At 49.3% G+C, this 15387-nt stretch overlaps 5 protein-coding genes across 5 annotated transcripts; all 5 read left to right on the top strand.

Annotated features, from left to right (window-relative positions):
• Positions 1-1667: 1667 nt before the first annotated feature.
• On the top strand, positions 1668-2636 carry ENH_00024470 (hypothetical protein, conserved; the record flags this gene model as incomplete). Its single annotated transcript, XM_013579612.1, has 2 exons — positions 1668-1911; positions 2407-2636. 2 exons carry the CDS (start codon positions 1668-1670, stop codon positions 2634-2636), a joined length of 474 nt encoding a protein of 157 aa, XP_013435066.1.
• Positions 2637-5077: 2441 nt separating this feature from the next.
• ENH_00024460 (hypothetical protein, conserved) lies at positions 5078-6120 on the top strand (the record flags this gene model as incomplete). Its single annotated transcript, XM_013579611.1, has 3 exons — positions 5078-5231; positions 5362-5508; positions 5720-6120. The coding sequence occupies 3 exons, from the start codon at positions 5078-5080 to the stop codon at positions 6118-6120; spliced, it is 702 nt and encodes a 233-aa protein (XP_013435065.1).
• A 3115-nt stretch (positions 6121-9235) lies between these two features.
• ENH_00024450 (hypothetical protein, conserved) lies at positions 9236-9613 on the top strand (the record flags this gene model as incomplete). The annotated part of the gene is made up of 1 exon (XM_013579610.1): positions 9236-9613. The coding sequence occupies one exon, from the start codon at positions 9236-9238 to the stop codon at positions 9611-9613; it is 378 nt and encodes a 125-aa protein (XP_013435064.1).
• Positions 9614-10025: 412 nt separating this feature from the next.
• ENH_00024440 (hypothetical protein, conserved) lies at positions 10026-10304 on the top strand (the record flags this gene model as incomplete). Its single annotated transcript, XM_013579609.1, has 1 exon — positions 10026-10304. The coding sequence occupies one exon, from the start codon at positions 10026-10028 to the stop codon at positions 10302-10304; it is 279 nt and encodes a 92-aa protein (XP_013435063.1).
• A 175-nt stretch (positions 10305-10479) lies between these two features.
• Positions 10480-12072, top strand: ENH_00024430 (hypothetical protein, conserved; the record flags this gene model as incomplete). The annotated part of the gene is made up of 5 exons (XM_013579608.1): positions 10480-10576; positions 10920-11129; positions 11230-11336; positions 11494-11741; positions 11865-12072. 5 exons carry the CDS (start codon positions 10480-10482, stop codon positions 12070-12072), a joined length of 870 nt encoding a protein of 289 aa, XP_013435062.1.
• Between the last annotated feature and the right edge of the window lie 3315 nt (positions 12073-15387).

The following is a 15387-nucleotide window of genomic DNA, read 5'->3' as shown; positions in this document are numbered from 1 at the left end:
CTGCGTGCCGTGTCCCGAAGGTAAGTAGAGCTCTCATGAAGCAGCAGCCATATTCAAGAAGACAACTGCATGGCTTCGCCTGCTAAGCTGGCATCGCAAACGAATAGGTAAAGATGCGACCTAAGCTCGGCTCACAGCTGCCTTGCAAATGTCTGTGCTACCACATAGGCTTTGCATGCCCAGAAGGGACAGCTGTTCCAAAGCAGCTTAAGCCGGGGTTCTATCGCAGTACCGGTAGGAGCAGTGAAGGCCTCCCTACAAGCGTAAATGCCATCAAGCCTTGCCCCGAAGGATTTTACTGTACCGGAGGCTCAAAGTTGCCGGTTCCTTGCTTGCCTGGCTATGTCAGTGGAGAAGGCTCAAGTGAATGCCTTCCTTGCCCTACAGGCTATATGTGCAAGACTAGCCGAGCCGCTGATGTAGAGGTCAGGCACCGCTTTTGCGGATACCCCAAACAGTTTGTGACAGTTTTGAAGTAATGCTCTACGGGGGCCAGAAAACACGCCTGTAAGATTTCTGGTGCACTCGGCAACGTGACGGAATCGGAACAGGTTTGCTGGCTGTTGTTTCTTTCTGCATTGACAGCCTTGCCCAAAGGGTTCATATAGCCTGAAAGGCGAAGTGGCGTGCCGCCTTTGTCCTGCGGGGTTTGCATGCACCTCGTTCCTCCAATCTACTATGATGGAACCAGAAAATGGCGAGATTACCTCAAGCCAACAGAGCAACAATGCAAACATAAAATTCAGGCAGAACGAAGGCAACTCTTTACGTCTTGCCACCGCCAGTGATTCCGACCATGGCTTCCTCGACGAAAGCGTTGTAGAGTTGCTACTCCCCTGCAAATTGGGATATTATTCGAACGAAGTGAGGTGGAAGCAGCACTTTGTAAGGTAGCAACAACACATGCTTGCGCTCCTAGAAGGCTCACCACTCCACTTCAAGCAAGTTTGTGAAAATGAGCGTTTACTATAGGGTGAAGCCGACTGTACACCCTGCGGCGGAGCAGTGGCATGCCCGTCGCCTTCAACTAAAGAGCACTGCTTCACGCCATTTACTGTGGCGCTTCCTGATGATCCAACAGAATGCGTACCTTGCCCGGCAGGTACTTCACCGTATCCACTTCATTCCAAGATGTGCCGCTGTGTTGTCGCTTATATGGTTCGCGATAAGTTATACCCTGTTTTGGCAGTGGGAGAGCTGTATACTTTTCGAGCAAGCGCTGGTCCAGATGACTCATTGAAATGTGAATTCTTCCATTGCACGGCTGTGTAGGATTTCGAAAATTCTTCTGTATGAGCGTTCAGCTGCTCCCAGTTTCCTTTGCCTGTAAGTTAGGCCAATGACGCAAGTATGAATATTTCGCTGCACTATGCATTGCCGGCGCAGGTTACTCTTGCCAGAATGGAATCTTGGAGAAGTGCCCAGACTTTCACTACTCAAGAGTTGGCGACGGATTGTGCCGCTTGTGCAAAGGCGGTTATCTCTGTACAGGTGGCGCAACAGCCCCTGACGAAGGCGATTTGGTGCCTATAGGGTATGCAAATCGGGAGCCTCTGCTGATGTCCGATTTCTGAGCAAACATAGCATTTCTTTCACGAATATCCTGCTTAGGAACATTAACCTGTCCTGACGGGTTGCAGGCAGTGCATTCGAAGCTTTCAGCCTGCATGCAGGTGCCATGTCGAGGCCTTCTCAGGTACTACCGCTCAGAGCATGATGCGGAAGCTTATCCTTGTCCTGCGGGCACTCTAGGGCTTATGCCTGGTGCCACTAGCCACAAAAACTGTTCCCCTTGTCCTGCTGGATACATTTGCAAGATGACAGATGAAGGGGGGAAGTATCTGAGATCTTCTGCAGAGCCTTGCCCCGCTGGCCATATTTGCCTACGAGATGCCGTCGCATGTCCCGCTCGTACGCACCTAATAAGGCAGCATTTACTTGAGCAATTTCGTTTTGCTTCACCCCGCCTAGCTTTTGTTCCAAGTGGACCCTATGGTTACGCCCAAATTCCTAACGCTCTAGCTGACACTGTTGTTTTGGAGAGTATCACTTGGTAAACAAATTACAAATATATCTCGCACTATTTTGCAGATTACTACCAGGCAGTACAGGGATCAACTGCCACTGAGTGTGAACCATGCCCCGCGGGGACTTATACCAAAACCACCGGTTCCGCTTCCTGTGAAACCTGTGAAAAGTGGTTCTACTGCCCTCGCGGTGTCGGTCCTTTGCCGTGTCGCTACAGCTCTGTAGAAAGCCCTGCGGGTGGTGAGTTACACAAGGCCACCTTATCAGCTGATACAAGCTTCTAGACACTCTTTCCGAAGAACTAAATGGCTTCGCAGTCACTACAGTGTACCGGAATACTGACATGCTGACGACTCGATTTTCTATTGCTTAACTCAGCTAAGAGACTAGACCAGTGCTCACGACGAGCTGGAGAATTTGTTGTCTACAAGGATGAAGGCTACAAGGCTACAGCATACTGCGCCGAGGGAACTGTGCATCCAGATGATGCAAAGAAAAATACTTCAGCTGCTAATGGACTGTTCAGCTTGGAGGGATACGGCAGCTGCATGAGCTGCCCAGCCGGATATACTTGTGAAGGGGATCTATTCCCAGACCCTGTCCCATAGTAAGAGCTTGCCCGCAATTCCTCCTTCTTCCCAATTTTGTCAAGATGAATATAAGCTTCTCTATCTCATTCTTCATCTATGCCTAGCATTATTGTCATGGTGTCCTGCTGGCTGCGTAGCTGTGGTGTCGGGTATTACTGCCCAAGAGGATCTTCCCTCAGGACAAAAATCCCTTGCCCTCCAGGCACTGTAGGCGATTCGGAAAGAACACAATTTTACTCATTTTGCCCCAACTGCCCAGCTGGATATGTAAGCTCTGGAGAGAATTAGATGATATTTCTTTCGAAATGTAGACCTATTTGCCGCCCTTGCACCTCGACAGCAATAGCTGGACATCACCAACTACTTCTAACGTCCAGTGAGTTGTTCGACTCAGGCTTGCTCAAGTCAAGGAAGGGTTTCATGCCCTGCTGGCTACTACTGCCCTGAAGGTATCCTGCTGCCTTTGTCTAACAGAAAAAGCTGTGCATCATGTCCCTACTAGTTAAGGTAGCAAGTGTGTTGATACACAACGCCTTGAAGGCGAACTGCGGTTCCGCTTGCTAATTGATTGTGGTATGTTCAAGGATCATGGAGCGAATATCTTCTCCCCTGCCCAGCCGGAACAGTTTCATCCACTGTAAATGCCTCAGCAGAAACTTCTTGTATAGCCACACTTGGAGGAACATGGTCACCTCCAGGAACATCCGTTGCAAAACTGTGTGGCTATGGAAATTATTGCCCTGAAGGGAGCAAAGAGCCGATTCCCTGTCCAAGAAAGACCCGCTCAACATTGATTAGTGGAGTCAGTAGCTAGCACGTAGTTTCTTCGCACCCATAACAACTTAGGAACTTGTCGAGAAGTAAAATCTTCTGTAACCTACATTTTACAAAGAAGGAAACAAGACTCAGTAACTGCTCCTCCTGCGCTGCCCCTGTGCGTAACAGCTGCTGAATAGTTGCGTAGCTTGCAATTCCTCGAAAGTCTGCCCAGAAGGATCTACTAAGGAGTATAGCTGCCCAACGGGTATGAAGGAACATTAGTCAATTTCAGACTTCTACTCAAGTGCTTTGCAGCAGAAGTGTTCTTCTCCGCTCAAGCTTATATGTTCGGTCATTCAGTGTCAGGCAGCACTGCCACTATCGCAGACTACGGCTCTCACGTGAAACCTGCGATTGTGCTTAACAGGGTGGTATTACGATTCAAGTAGTGACCAGTGCATCATCTGCTCTTTGGGATATACGTGCGCAAGTGGGAAGCCGGTTGCGTGCCCTATTGGCACCTATGGAGCCTTCCTGCCGCAGAGTGAATCCCGAGGTTGCGAATCCTGCCCGGAAGTGAGCCCTTAATTCACCCAGTTCACGTAACATCCGCTGCGTCGAAGCACCGCGTGGAAAACGTTAGACTTCAGCAATGAAGCATGGGCTCTTGCATCACTCTTTTCACTGAACAGATGTGGAAGCTTCTTGCGCAGACTTCTCAGGTTCTTCTATGATCTTGGCACATTATTTTGTCTGCCGAAAGTTTTCCGGTGCTTCCTTGAGAATTATTGCACTTGTGGTTTACTATATATCAGGGCTATTACTGCGACACCACAGCGATGATCTCAGCCTCGGCGAAACCGTGCACTGCTGGTTTTACTTGTCCGACTTCAGGCCTTCGTACGCAATCATGTGCTTGAGAAATCTCCTGCTAGAGCGTTAGCGCAGTGGCCATCCTCCTGAATTTAGCTCTAGCACTTTGCGCATTGTTTGTCAGAGCCATTAGTGCATGTGGATGCGAATGTGAATGTCTTTTTCCTTTTTATTTCAGCGAGAATATCCGCTAATACAATGAAGAATGATAATTTGTGAGGCTGGGGCTCTTGGCTTTTCCTTATGTGCCCAGAGAGACCTATAAATAAATGCCCTGCGGGGTCGTACTGCCCTTTGGGAACAGCGTTAGCAAAGGGTACTCCATGCCCAGCGGGAACCTGGAGTGATGCAGAGGGACTTGTGTCTGCGTCTCAATGCAAACCTGTTAAAGCAGGAAGATTCTCTTATGAGGGAGAGACAAGTGAAGATGGAAGCGGGCCATGTGCCAAGGTTCGGCCGATGCCATTGCCGCACGTTGCGAATCACTGCAAAAGTAGTTCATATGCAATATCCAGCAATCTTCAGATTTTTCGTACTTATAAGCAGAGGTACAGAACTCTCTTGTATTGTCTATGCAGGGGTTCTACTGTCCAGAACGATCAACGACATCAATGGCTGTGGCATGCCCTCCAGGGTGAGTGTAACTTCAGCCTTTGTGTCCACAAAACATGCATTTGAAATGCAATCCGTCAGTAGTAGGCCTTCTGGGTGAATTAAGGGCGTTGCTGTCAATAAGACATTCCAAAAATCAGCAATTTTTGTAACTCTTTGACTTTGTTCGCTCGTGTGATCGTTTGCTGCGCATGCATGCAGAACATACAGTGAGAATGAAGGAGGTGCTTCACTTGAAGACTGCTTGCCCTGTCCAGGGGGGAAAGACTGCAGCACTAGTGGGACGTCAGAGCTCCGGGACTGTCCAATTTCTTATTACTGCCCTGAAGGATCCTCGAGGGTCATTCCTTGCCCTGTCGGGACTTACAGGTAGGACCATGGTTGGGGAGACTGCTTTATGAAAGAAGCCCTTTTTGACCTCGTGTTCGCTAAAACTTTGCCAGTAGGCTCTTTAGTGCATATCATTAAACTGTAAAATGTATGCGCAGCGATCAGCCAGGCCTCGTCTCGGAAGATCAATGCACCAAGTGCCCCCCAGGGAAATTTTGCAGCATGGCCAGCTCCTCAGCTCCATCTGGCAACTGTGAGCCTGGTTTTGTGTGCTACGGCGGAGCAACAATAGCAACACCTACTGATGGAATCACAGGTTAGGCTAACAGCGGTGTATGAAGCCCCTCAACCTTTGGGAAAAGCCACTGTGATCGATGCGTGGCATTCATCCCTTCAAATATTTTTGTAGTTACGCCAGTTCTACCAAAGACCTTTGACCTAATTAATGCTGTAAGACTACCAAGCACTGTCTCCACAAGAATGCGCTGCCGCATCATCCTTTTGTGCTAGTATTTGAACTGTCCCAGGAGCGCAGTGCCCCAGTGGAGGCTATTGTCCTGCTGGAGCTGAAAGAGTGACCCCGTGCCCTGCTGGGTATTACAATTCACGACCTGGAGCGGGGTCCCCCTCTGATTGCCTTGAATGCCCTCCTGGCTTATACTGTGACGGCACAGTGGTTAGCGACGGGGGCATTACGGGCCCGTGCAAAGAGGGCTACTACTGCGAGGCAGGCTCAGCAACGGCAACAGCCAATGAAGCCCCCAAGGGTTCATATGCTCCAGAAGGAAGCAGTACCTATCTTCTTTGCAACCCAGGGACATTCCAGAACGAAACTGGCAGTGCAGCCTGCTTGCCGTGTTTAGCAGGAACGTTCTGCCAGAGATTGGTGAGTCCTAGACACTTGAATGGCCTCCTGCGGCGCCCTTGAACTACTCAGAGGATATTCCAGCGCCTTCCGAGAGGCGGATCAACAATTCCCTTTTCTAATTACGGTGTGGCATTTGTTTGGGACAAAATGTAAAGAAAGCCGCTTTGTTCCCACCAAAATAGTTCTTTTGTCCAATGTCTTTTGTATATTGTCGATGATGCACAAATAATTGCCGTTCAGGGCGAATTTAGTGGAATGCAGCGTTAAACTCCTACGAAATATATCCGATGGAGACTTGGACTTTTCAGCGTTCGTTATGCTGCGATCAAGCGATCATGTTTGTTAACAACCGTACGTGTTTTCCAGGGTATGACAGAGGGGACGGAGTGCCCAGAAGCATCATACTGCCCTGCAGGAAGTTCAAGCCCGAAACTGTGTCCACCAGGAACATTTTCCAACAAGAAGAACTTGCAATCAGATTCTGAATGCACGCTTTGCACTGAAGGAATGTATTGTGGAGACTATGGCCTTAAAGAACCATCTGGGAAATGCCAGGCAGGATTTTACTGTGGAGGTGGCAGTGCCTCGTCGGCTCCACAGGTTGGTGTTCATCGTTGCTAGCACTTACCACCAGCCTATAAGCAGCCCGGACGTGCAATGGTCTGGTATTTACTCCAAAAGGTGTTTCCGTAATCTGACGCATCTATCTGCAGGAAACTTCCGGGAATAATCAAGTCTGCCCAGCAGGATATTACTGTCCCGCCGGATCTTCCAAGCCTACGCCATGCCCAATTGGAACATATTCCCCTTCTAAACAGGCAACCAGTGAAGCAATGTGCCTACCTTGTGATCCTGGAATGTGCGTTTTACTGAATATGTCCATAAAAAAAGAAGCTACAGTCGCCAGTGCCTTGCCGGCTGCCTGGTTCTTGGCTGTGTAACTACCATAATTCTGGTTGCGTTGTGACATAGGACATGTTCCGAAACTGGACAGTCTGCACCAAAAGAGCGCTGCCCCGGCGGATCGTACTGCCCAGCCGGTACAAAGGCGCACAACAGAGAAACCACGCAACCAATAGTCCCCAGAGCCTTTTGAAGACTAGTAAAGTGTAGAAAAAAACTGGCGTCTTTCGTTGAACAGAAAGCAGTTGCTGGTGGGTTGTGTACTTCAGGAGGCAGCCCAACACCTTGCACAAAAGGCCACGAATGTCCTGATGGATCTGCTGCACCGACTCCCTGCAAGCCGGTGAGAACAAGCAACGGCGCTGAGGGAACTAGACTGTTCGTCACAAGTGGGATATGCTGATTGTATGACCCGCTTCTCTAAACTGTGGTATTCAGGGAACGTACGCAGCCACGACGGGGCTTGCTGAGTGCAAAGAGTGTCCGGAAGGCTTCTTCTGCAGTGATGCAAGCAAAGAGCCGACGGACAGCGAAAAATGCCCTGCTGGATATTTCTGCCCCAAGGGCACTGCGTCTTCCGACGAAAATGCCTGCCCACAGGGTACGATTTTTCTAAGAGACATCGCTTTGCTATGGCTGGTCAGCGACTAAACAATTCGGAAAACTTTGCAGCTCTACCACGGAACATCGATAAAAAGACTTACAAAATTCGCATTTTGTATTCAAACAGGTGGTCCCAAAAGTTCAAGCAAGTAAAAAATAATCGCTGCGCCCCGGTTATTACCTTTCTCCTGTGGCATTTATTGACAGGCACATTCAACACTGAACAAGGCGCAACATCTCTAGATGCTTGCAAGCCTTGCACAGCTGGTAAATATTGTACGGGTCCAGGTTCCTCTGTGGAATCTGGAAGCATTGAAGGAGGATACTACAGTACGAGTGGCGCAATATCTCCCAAACCAGTCGCAGGTAAAAACTGAAGCTTCTCGATAGTGTGTCAACGCGTAGCATTTGTGGCTTCGCTGTGGCTTTACCGGAGTGACACAGGAACACTTATTCTGGGAATTATTTTTGTCAATCAGAGTGCAGGCTACTGGCAGCCGTTCTCGGTGTGCAGACCACACCGTGTCCAGGATTCGAAACCCCGATAAGCACTTTCTCTGAAGCTGCAAGCACATGCCTAAAAAGTGAAGACTGCCAAGGGGTGGTCGAGACAACCGAAAGTACATTTTTCCTGAGGTGAGAATCAACCTACCTCCTTCCCCTACTGTGCATTCGCACACAAGTTTGCGTGAAGCGGTTGCTAAAAGGCCACATATAGGGAGATCTTGCAGTCCTTCTAGATTGATTCCCTAGCTGAAAATTCCGTTGCTCGTTGCAATTTCGCCATCAAGATCAAACCGCTTCGTGAACAGAGCTATGCCCAATATTGCGGCATCAGAAAATTCACACAAAGGTTCAGCTCCTAACTCTTTGGCACTGCTGCTCTTACAGGTGCGGAGACTATAGCAGGTCTTCCACTGAGAAAGACAACTTTTTCTATCCGAAGCATTGCACCATCGCGGGCATTTGCGAACCAGGAACATACTGTCCAGAAGGATCCACAGAGCCCAAAACGTGCCCACAAGGGCAATACTGCGCGGCTTACGGCCTCGCAAGCCCTTCTGGAAACTGTGAGGCAGGGTACCTCTGTCCAGAAGGTCAGTCAAGTTTTCGATTCACTTGGACACTCATGCACTTTATGAGACGACGCACAAGTGTCTAACGCAGGCTTGTGATTGAGAAGCTACTTCAAATAAAATTCTCCTCCGGCTTTCTTTGCGACAGGCTCCTCAAGTCCACATCCTGTCTCAGCTCTGTGCACCCCAGGGCATTACTGCCCAGAAAACGCAACCGCAGCCCAGCCTTGCCCACAAGGAAAAATTCTAAGTGGCTCGTGAGCTGCACACTGCATAAACAAACAAGGGTCTGCCTGCGGAAAGCGGGCTTAGGCCTTCTCGTGTAGAAGAAGATGGTGTGTGCGCTCTTGCTTTTGCAGTGGTGGCTCCTCAGACAAAGACTGCTTACCATGCCCAGCTGGATTCTTTTGCGACAAGGAGGGACTTTCCGACCCAGCAGGCCCTTGTCCAGCAGGTGAGTTTGCTGCCTGATTTCGAAATGGTTTCTGGGGCATAATCGTCATGCGGTGACTTGGCAAGCCGAACATTGCATTATTAGGTGGAATTGCCGTGTGTGGTATATGCGGCTCCAAACTAAATTTTTTCAAGCCAAAATGCCTTCACGGGAACCCAATAATATGGCTAATGATCTCTGCCTAAAGCTGAACACTCCTCTTCTGACAAACGTCGCTCGTTCCACCATTATAGTGACAAAGTCCGGGATGCTGCTCAACTCAGGAAAATTTTGCCCTGAGGGTACCGCAAGCCCGAATGATGCTCAGGAGTGCACTGCTGGCCATATGTGCCCTGAAGGCAGCGCATCTCCTATGCTATGCCCTCAGGGCACCAAACAGCCAAGCACAGGGCAAGCAAACTGCATCGAATGTACAGTTGGTACGATTAATACTTCGGCATTCAGAACCCTGGCAGCAGCGGGAGAAAAGCTGAGTCAGGGGAAAATGAAGGCTGTTTCGATGGCATTAATCGTATAGATGTACAAAAAATGCCCCCACAACATAACCAGGCTACAGGAAGATGCGCTCTGTCCAGAAATGTTTCGTGAGGCTTTTTTCAGGAGAGATTTGCGGTGGGGGCAGTGTAGAGGGTTTAGAATGCCCAGCTGGCTTCACCTGCCCAGAGGGTACAGTCGTCCAAACATCATTTCCCTGTCCTGTCGGGACATACTCGGAAGAAGCCAATAATTGCCTTACTTGCCCAGAAGGATTTTACTGCGATACTCCAGGAGCCACGGCACCTGCAGGAAAGTGCAAGCCGGGTGAGCACAGGAAAACGTGCAAGAATCACGCTTTGCTCTTTACGCCAGCCTTCAAGCTATTATTTTGGTTGCTGCAAAATTTGCCATTTCTTCGTGCACCTTCAGGCTATTATTGCCCTCCCGGAACTATGTGGCAAGAGCCGACAACATTCTGCAAGCACGGACAGTTTTGCCCCCCTGGATCGAATGCTCCTCAAGACTGCCCAGCGAATCATTTCTGCAATACTGTTAAGCTTGGAGAGCCTTCGGGTCCATGCAGAGGTGGTTTCATTTGCAGTGCGAGGTGCACGACCCCCCGACCGACCGAAGAACAGAACGGCTCAGCATGTGAAGAAAACATGACCGGAAGGCCGTGTAGCAAAGGCCATTACTGCCCTAGGCGTGAGCTGGAAGAGCTCTATGACTGATTTGATTTTGCTCGGAAGGCAAGAGTTGGTCAGTACATCAACGAAACACTGTAAAAATGCATGTTATACAAAATAAATGTGTCTCGGTTATATTGCAGCTGAGTCTCCCCTGGTGGCGGGAACAGGTTTTCCGGGCAGTGGCGGCGATGGACTTCCTGGACCAGAGGCACTCCTAATGCTTCCTACGAATGCTGTTATGGATTCAAGTACAGGCGATATTTACATTGCAGACTACGGTAATTACGCCGTGAAGGTAGTCCACGGAGACACAGGTATGCGGAAGGCGACCAAAGACCTTGTCAACCAGTAAAATGTTCAACTTTTGGCATCCAGCTCTTGATAGGCTCAGAAGTCCACTTTTTGGCTGGCAGGTAACATCGAGACACTTGTTTCCGCGTCATCCGTAAGTGGAACACTCAGCTGGATCCGGACTTTTGGCCCCGTAGGCCTTGCTTTCTGTTCGACTACGAAGAAGCTGTATATCTCTTACCCGGGTTAGTTCTTGTTCTTGCAGCCGGCGTGTTGCTTCTCCTTTCATATGCAGTGGCATCTCATTTCGTGCCCAAGGTGGACTAATCAAACAAAAACATTGTGTAGCTCTATGATATTCTGCAGGTAGAAACGCCATTCTCGAGCACGATGTAACATCTCGCTCTTCCACGTTGGTGAGCGAAGTAAGCACTGATCTCTCGAAGCCACTGGGTCTGGAGACTGATGAGGATTGCAACAGTCTCTACATTGCAGACAGTGCTAATCACCGTGTGCTCAAGTATGCCTTCGGTGCAACTCCAGCCATTACAACCGTTATTGGAACAGGCACACCAGGTGTGTTTATCCCTCCCTGCACAGGAAAACAGCATGGCCTGCGTTTGCCTCATTAAATCTTCAAGTGGTAACTTCTAGGCTGTGCTGCCGCTGGTTTTAGGGGAAAGTGATTCGAGTGCAACCGCCACCTCCTTCCAGATTAACTCGCCTTCTGCTGTGGCATTAAATAGCGATATTCTCTATGTCGTGGATTCCGGAAATAAACGTGTAAGTTTTAGTCGAACTTTAGAGATTCTCGGCCGTAAATGATAAGTTCAAAGGCAAATACTGTTGGGCACCTGAACAAACGCCTGCGCCGGTCTCGTTTCCGTCCCACAACGTGAAAGAGGCAACGTTCCAGTGAATTGGGTGTTTCGGTTAATAGGTTTTGGCAGTGAATCTGGTAGATCAGTCTGTCGAGATATTTGGTGGAAGCGCAGCAGACCCCTCCTCAATTACCTTTGAACGGCCAGTGTCGGCAGCTATTGCACAAGCAGAGGTACGTAAAGAACCTGAACCAAGCCTTACCATTATGCGGCTTATTACTTCAAAGATGCGGATATATGAGTCTGAAGATGTGCCTGAGGCGCAGGATGGCGAAGTACTGGTCGTTGCTGATGCCGCTTCTCGAGCGTGAGTTAAACGAGCAGGCCACGATGATGACAGAGTCAAAGAATTTCGGTTGGCCCACGCATGCACTGTACTAAACTTTACAAAATATTCTAGCTATTCATGGCTTGTTTGGGTTTTTTGAAGCTTGAGCAAGATTGACCTTCAAACAAAGACTGCAACACTGCTTGTGGATTACACCGCCTGGAGGTCTTTCGTGGTAGAGGAGGCAGAAACAAGCATTGCCGCGACAGGATTGGAACACGCATTTTATGGCGTCAGTAGCTTTTTTGGGGTAAGGCCAACCAGCGCCCCGGTGGGAATTTCGATGTACAGTCATCGATGTTACGCATAGATAATTATCCGGCGGTGTTTACGGACGAATGCGTGTGGTATTCTAGAGGGACAAAAAACGAACGGGCGTGCTTCTGGCTGACAGCTATTCCCACCGCATTCGCCGAGTTGAGCTTGAAACAGATCTTTATTCAAATCCTGCTGTGACTGAAATCCCTTGCCCTGTTGGTACGATCCGGATCAGCGGTCCTAACTTTTGGGCCTTCATTGCGACCTGGATGTTACATGAACACACTGTAGCTCAGCGGCACATCTTCTCAGTGCAAGCCTTCTATGGCTCACTTGTTTTCCTTTGCAGGAACATACCTACCATACACTGGAGCAGCCTCAGAGGATGACTGTATGAAATGCCCCTTTGGGATGTACTGCAGTGCCACCGGACTCAGTGAACCAGAAGGACCTTGCAACGAGGGTTACTACTGCCCACAAGGGTCGACTTCTCCAACGCAAGAGAAGTGCCAGGCAGGCAATTTCTGCTCCTCCCATTCAGGTGCCACAAACATTCAAATGCATTTAACCATTATACCAGCAGGCTGATGTACGACACGTACACGGTGCTGCCGACCCTCTGTACGAAAACTATGATGCTCTTGGGATTGTGGTGGACTTTCATTTATTTACAGGTTCAATTACTATTGTAACAACACGCAGTCGTACGAGCCGCCTACCATTGCTACGCGACGCTACAACTGACTTGGAAAGGTCTGATAATGCTGAAAGAGGTGTTTCGGGCTGGTTTAGGCGTCTTCCCAGCACTGCTCACTGCAACAAATCGAAGAAATGCCGAACTCGATTCGCGGAGGGACAAGAAGAGGAGAATGTTTTCTTAATTGATTTGGATGAGCCCAAGGATTTACTTGGCATTGACATCCACCTCGAGGGAAACAAAAGCGCTGCGGTCAGATGATATTTTCAGCGAGTTCTCTTCTAAGACCATTACAAAAGGGGCAATTTGCATCCACAAGCTTGCATTTAACATTTACAGGGAAAAAAGCCTCGATTTGGCGGCAAAGCGCATCACTTGCGTGCTTAGCTAGGGTGGTTTCGTCCTGTGTAGTTTTGTCAGCCATTGAAACCCAACAGCTTATTCTCTGATGAGACGCAGGCACTGCTTGGAGTGGACATAAGGCAAGAAAAAACATGTTTTACTGCATGCGGGACTGGAAGGCCAGCGTGGTCCAGGATGCATGCTTTTACCTCTGCGAAGACACGCCTTCCCTTTCGCAACAGAGCACAACAAGCAATTAGAGTGTCCAGTAGTGCGGAGGATCTGAAAGGAATAAAGTCCATCTTGCTACGCTTTGCGGCTGGAACGCAACCTACCAGGGCTTCAGTTTCACTAGCTACTACCGCGACAAGAGGTGTGAACAATGTGAACATTCATCAACATTGGCGACAATCATGATACTTTTGCTGCTAGTCTAAAACGTGCAGATTGAGAAGCTGTAAAACGTTAATTGCTAATTGCATGCTGTTGGAAATACCGTCACCTCGCTGCAAGCGAATCATGCAATTACTTCTCGCGATGTGGGGGACCTTGGGAAGCAGAAATCAACGGGTGAACTTTCTTATATTACCACTGCCTCTCACCGGAATCGATACTGAACGGGAATGCAGCTTTTTACTTGTGCTCCTCTCCTAGGCCCCGTTGCGCAAAAGCAATGTCCGCCGGGGACGTATCAGCCAAACGAGGGAGCAACGGGTTGCGAAGCGTGCCCGGCCGGGTCCTACTGTGATGAATTCGGTCTTGCAAAGGCAAAAGAATGTCCCGCTGGCTTTCTTTGCCCTGAGGGCTCGATCACAGGCACATCTCACTACTGCAAAATTGGCTCAATATCTACACAAGCAGGAGCTTCGACGGAAGAATCCTGCGTGCCCTGCGAAGCGGGCAAGTTCTGTGGAGAAGTAGGAGCTATAAAGGAGACAGGGGAATGCGCAGCCGTAAGTAACAGTCACACACCACGAGAAGTGGCGCTGCAGCTTCTGCTGACTAGTTATAATTGTCTGTTTATTGCCTTTCAGTAGATGTATGGTGCGGCTTTCAATTTGATTTAGGGTCACTACTGCAAAGCAGGGTCGTGGACCGCCACACCAGTGGTTGGCATGGTACATCCAGACACTGGCGAAGTATCTGACATTGGGGATATCTGCCCTAAAAACCACTATTGCCCCGCTGGGGCTTCTACTCCGACTCCATGCCCTGCGTAAGCTCAGTCACGCTGGACCCTGTGGTGTTCGTCACTCCTCATTTTTAATTAAAGAATGCGCCTCAAAACATTCGTATGCTTTTAATCCCTCCATCTGCAAATTAAACGTTTCACTGAGCTCGTGAGCGCAATGTCCGCGTGGTGGCACCTCACAGCGAGTACAATGACATTTCTACTCTGCTGGGCAAGTTGCATGTACACTACTTATGAAAACCTTGCATGGCACTTAGGGAAAGGGAAAAGCGCGTGCTGCAATGCACACTTTATGCAGCATCATATGAAGCGCCAGTCCACTTTGTACGCGCCTTGTCTGCAGAGGAACCTTCTCACAGACATCGGGAGTAACGTCGCTTGACGGTTGTTTCAAATGCTCTCCAGGATTTGCATGCATCAGCGAGGGTGTGCAGGTTCCATGTGGGGAGGGCTACGTTTGTCTCGAAGGCTCAAATACGACCACCCCCACAGACAACGTTATGGGTTACGCATGTCCACCAGGCAGTTACTGTGCTGAAGGCTCTTTCGCGGAGAAGGTGAATCTAATGATACGCGAACAGCAGTTTGCGCTAGCGGCTGGCTATGTTTTGTAGCTTATTGCCCAAAGCAATATGTGAGATTATCTAAATAAAATCTGTTTACGTAACAAAAATACTTTTTGAGCTGGTTTTTAGGCTGCTCATTAGTTTGCGCAATCTTCGCGGATTTCGTCTATTCCTTCTGCAAGCGAATCGAAAATTTAGTCCGCCATTCCCTTTCGAATTTGATTTCATTGTTGTGCTCCTCAGCTGTGTCCAGCTGGCACATTTAGCCTTCAAGGCCAAGCTTCCTGCACACCATGCAGCGCCGGCAAGTACTGCTTTGATCCAGGAAACCCAAATGATGGTGAGCCGTGCCCAGCGGGACATTATTGCGGGGAACAAACTATAGTACCACAGCCGTGCCCCCCTGGAACCTTTCAAGACGAGACGGGACAAACCTCATGCAAGCCGTGCTCACGGGGGAAGTACTGCCCTAGCTACAGGGCAACGGGACCCGCCGGAAATTGCTATGAAGGAACTATCTGCGTAGAAGGTGCCACACACCCTCGCGTCACCGACCTTGTATACAGCTTT

Source organism: Eimeria necatrix, genomic scaffold (assembly GCF_000499385.1).
Source record: "Eimeria necatrix Houghton genomic scaffold, Enh_scaff18, whole genome shotgun sequence".
Taxonomy (NCBI): domain Eukaryota; phylum Apicomplexa; class Conoidasida; order Eucoccidiorida; family Eimeriidae; genus Eimeria; species Eimeria necatrix.
Note: the sequence above shows the minus strand (reverse complement) of the source record. Positions and strands in the feature narration are given on the sequence as shown.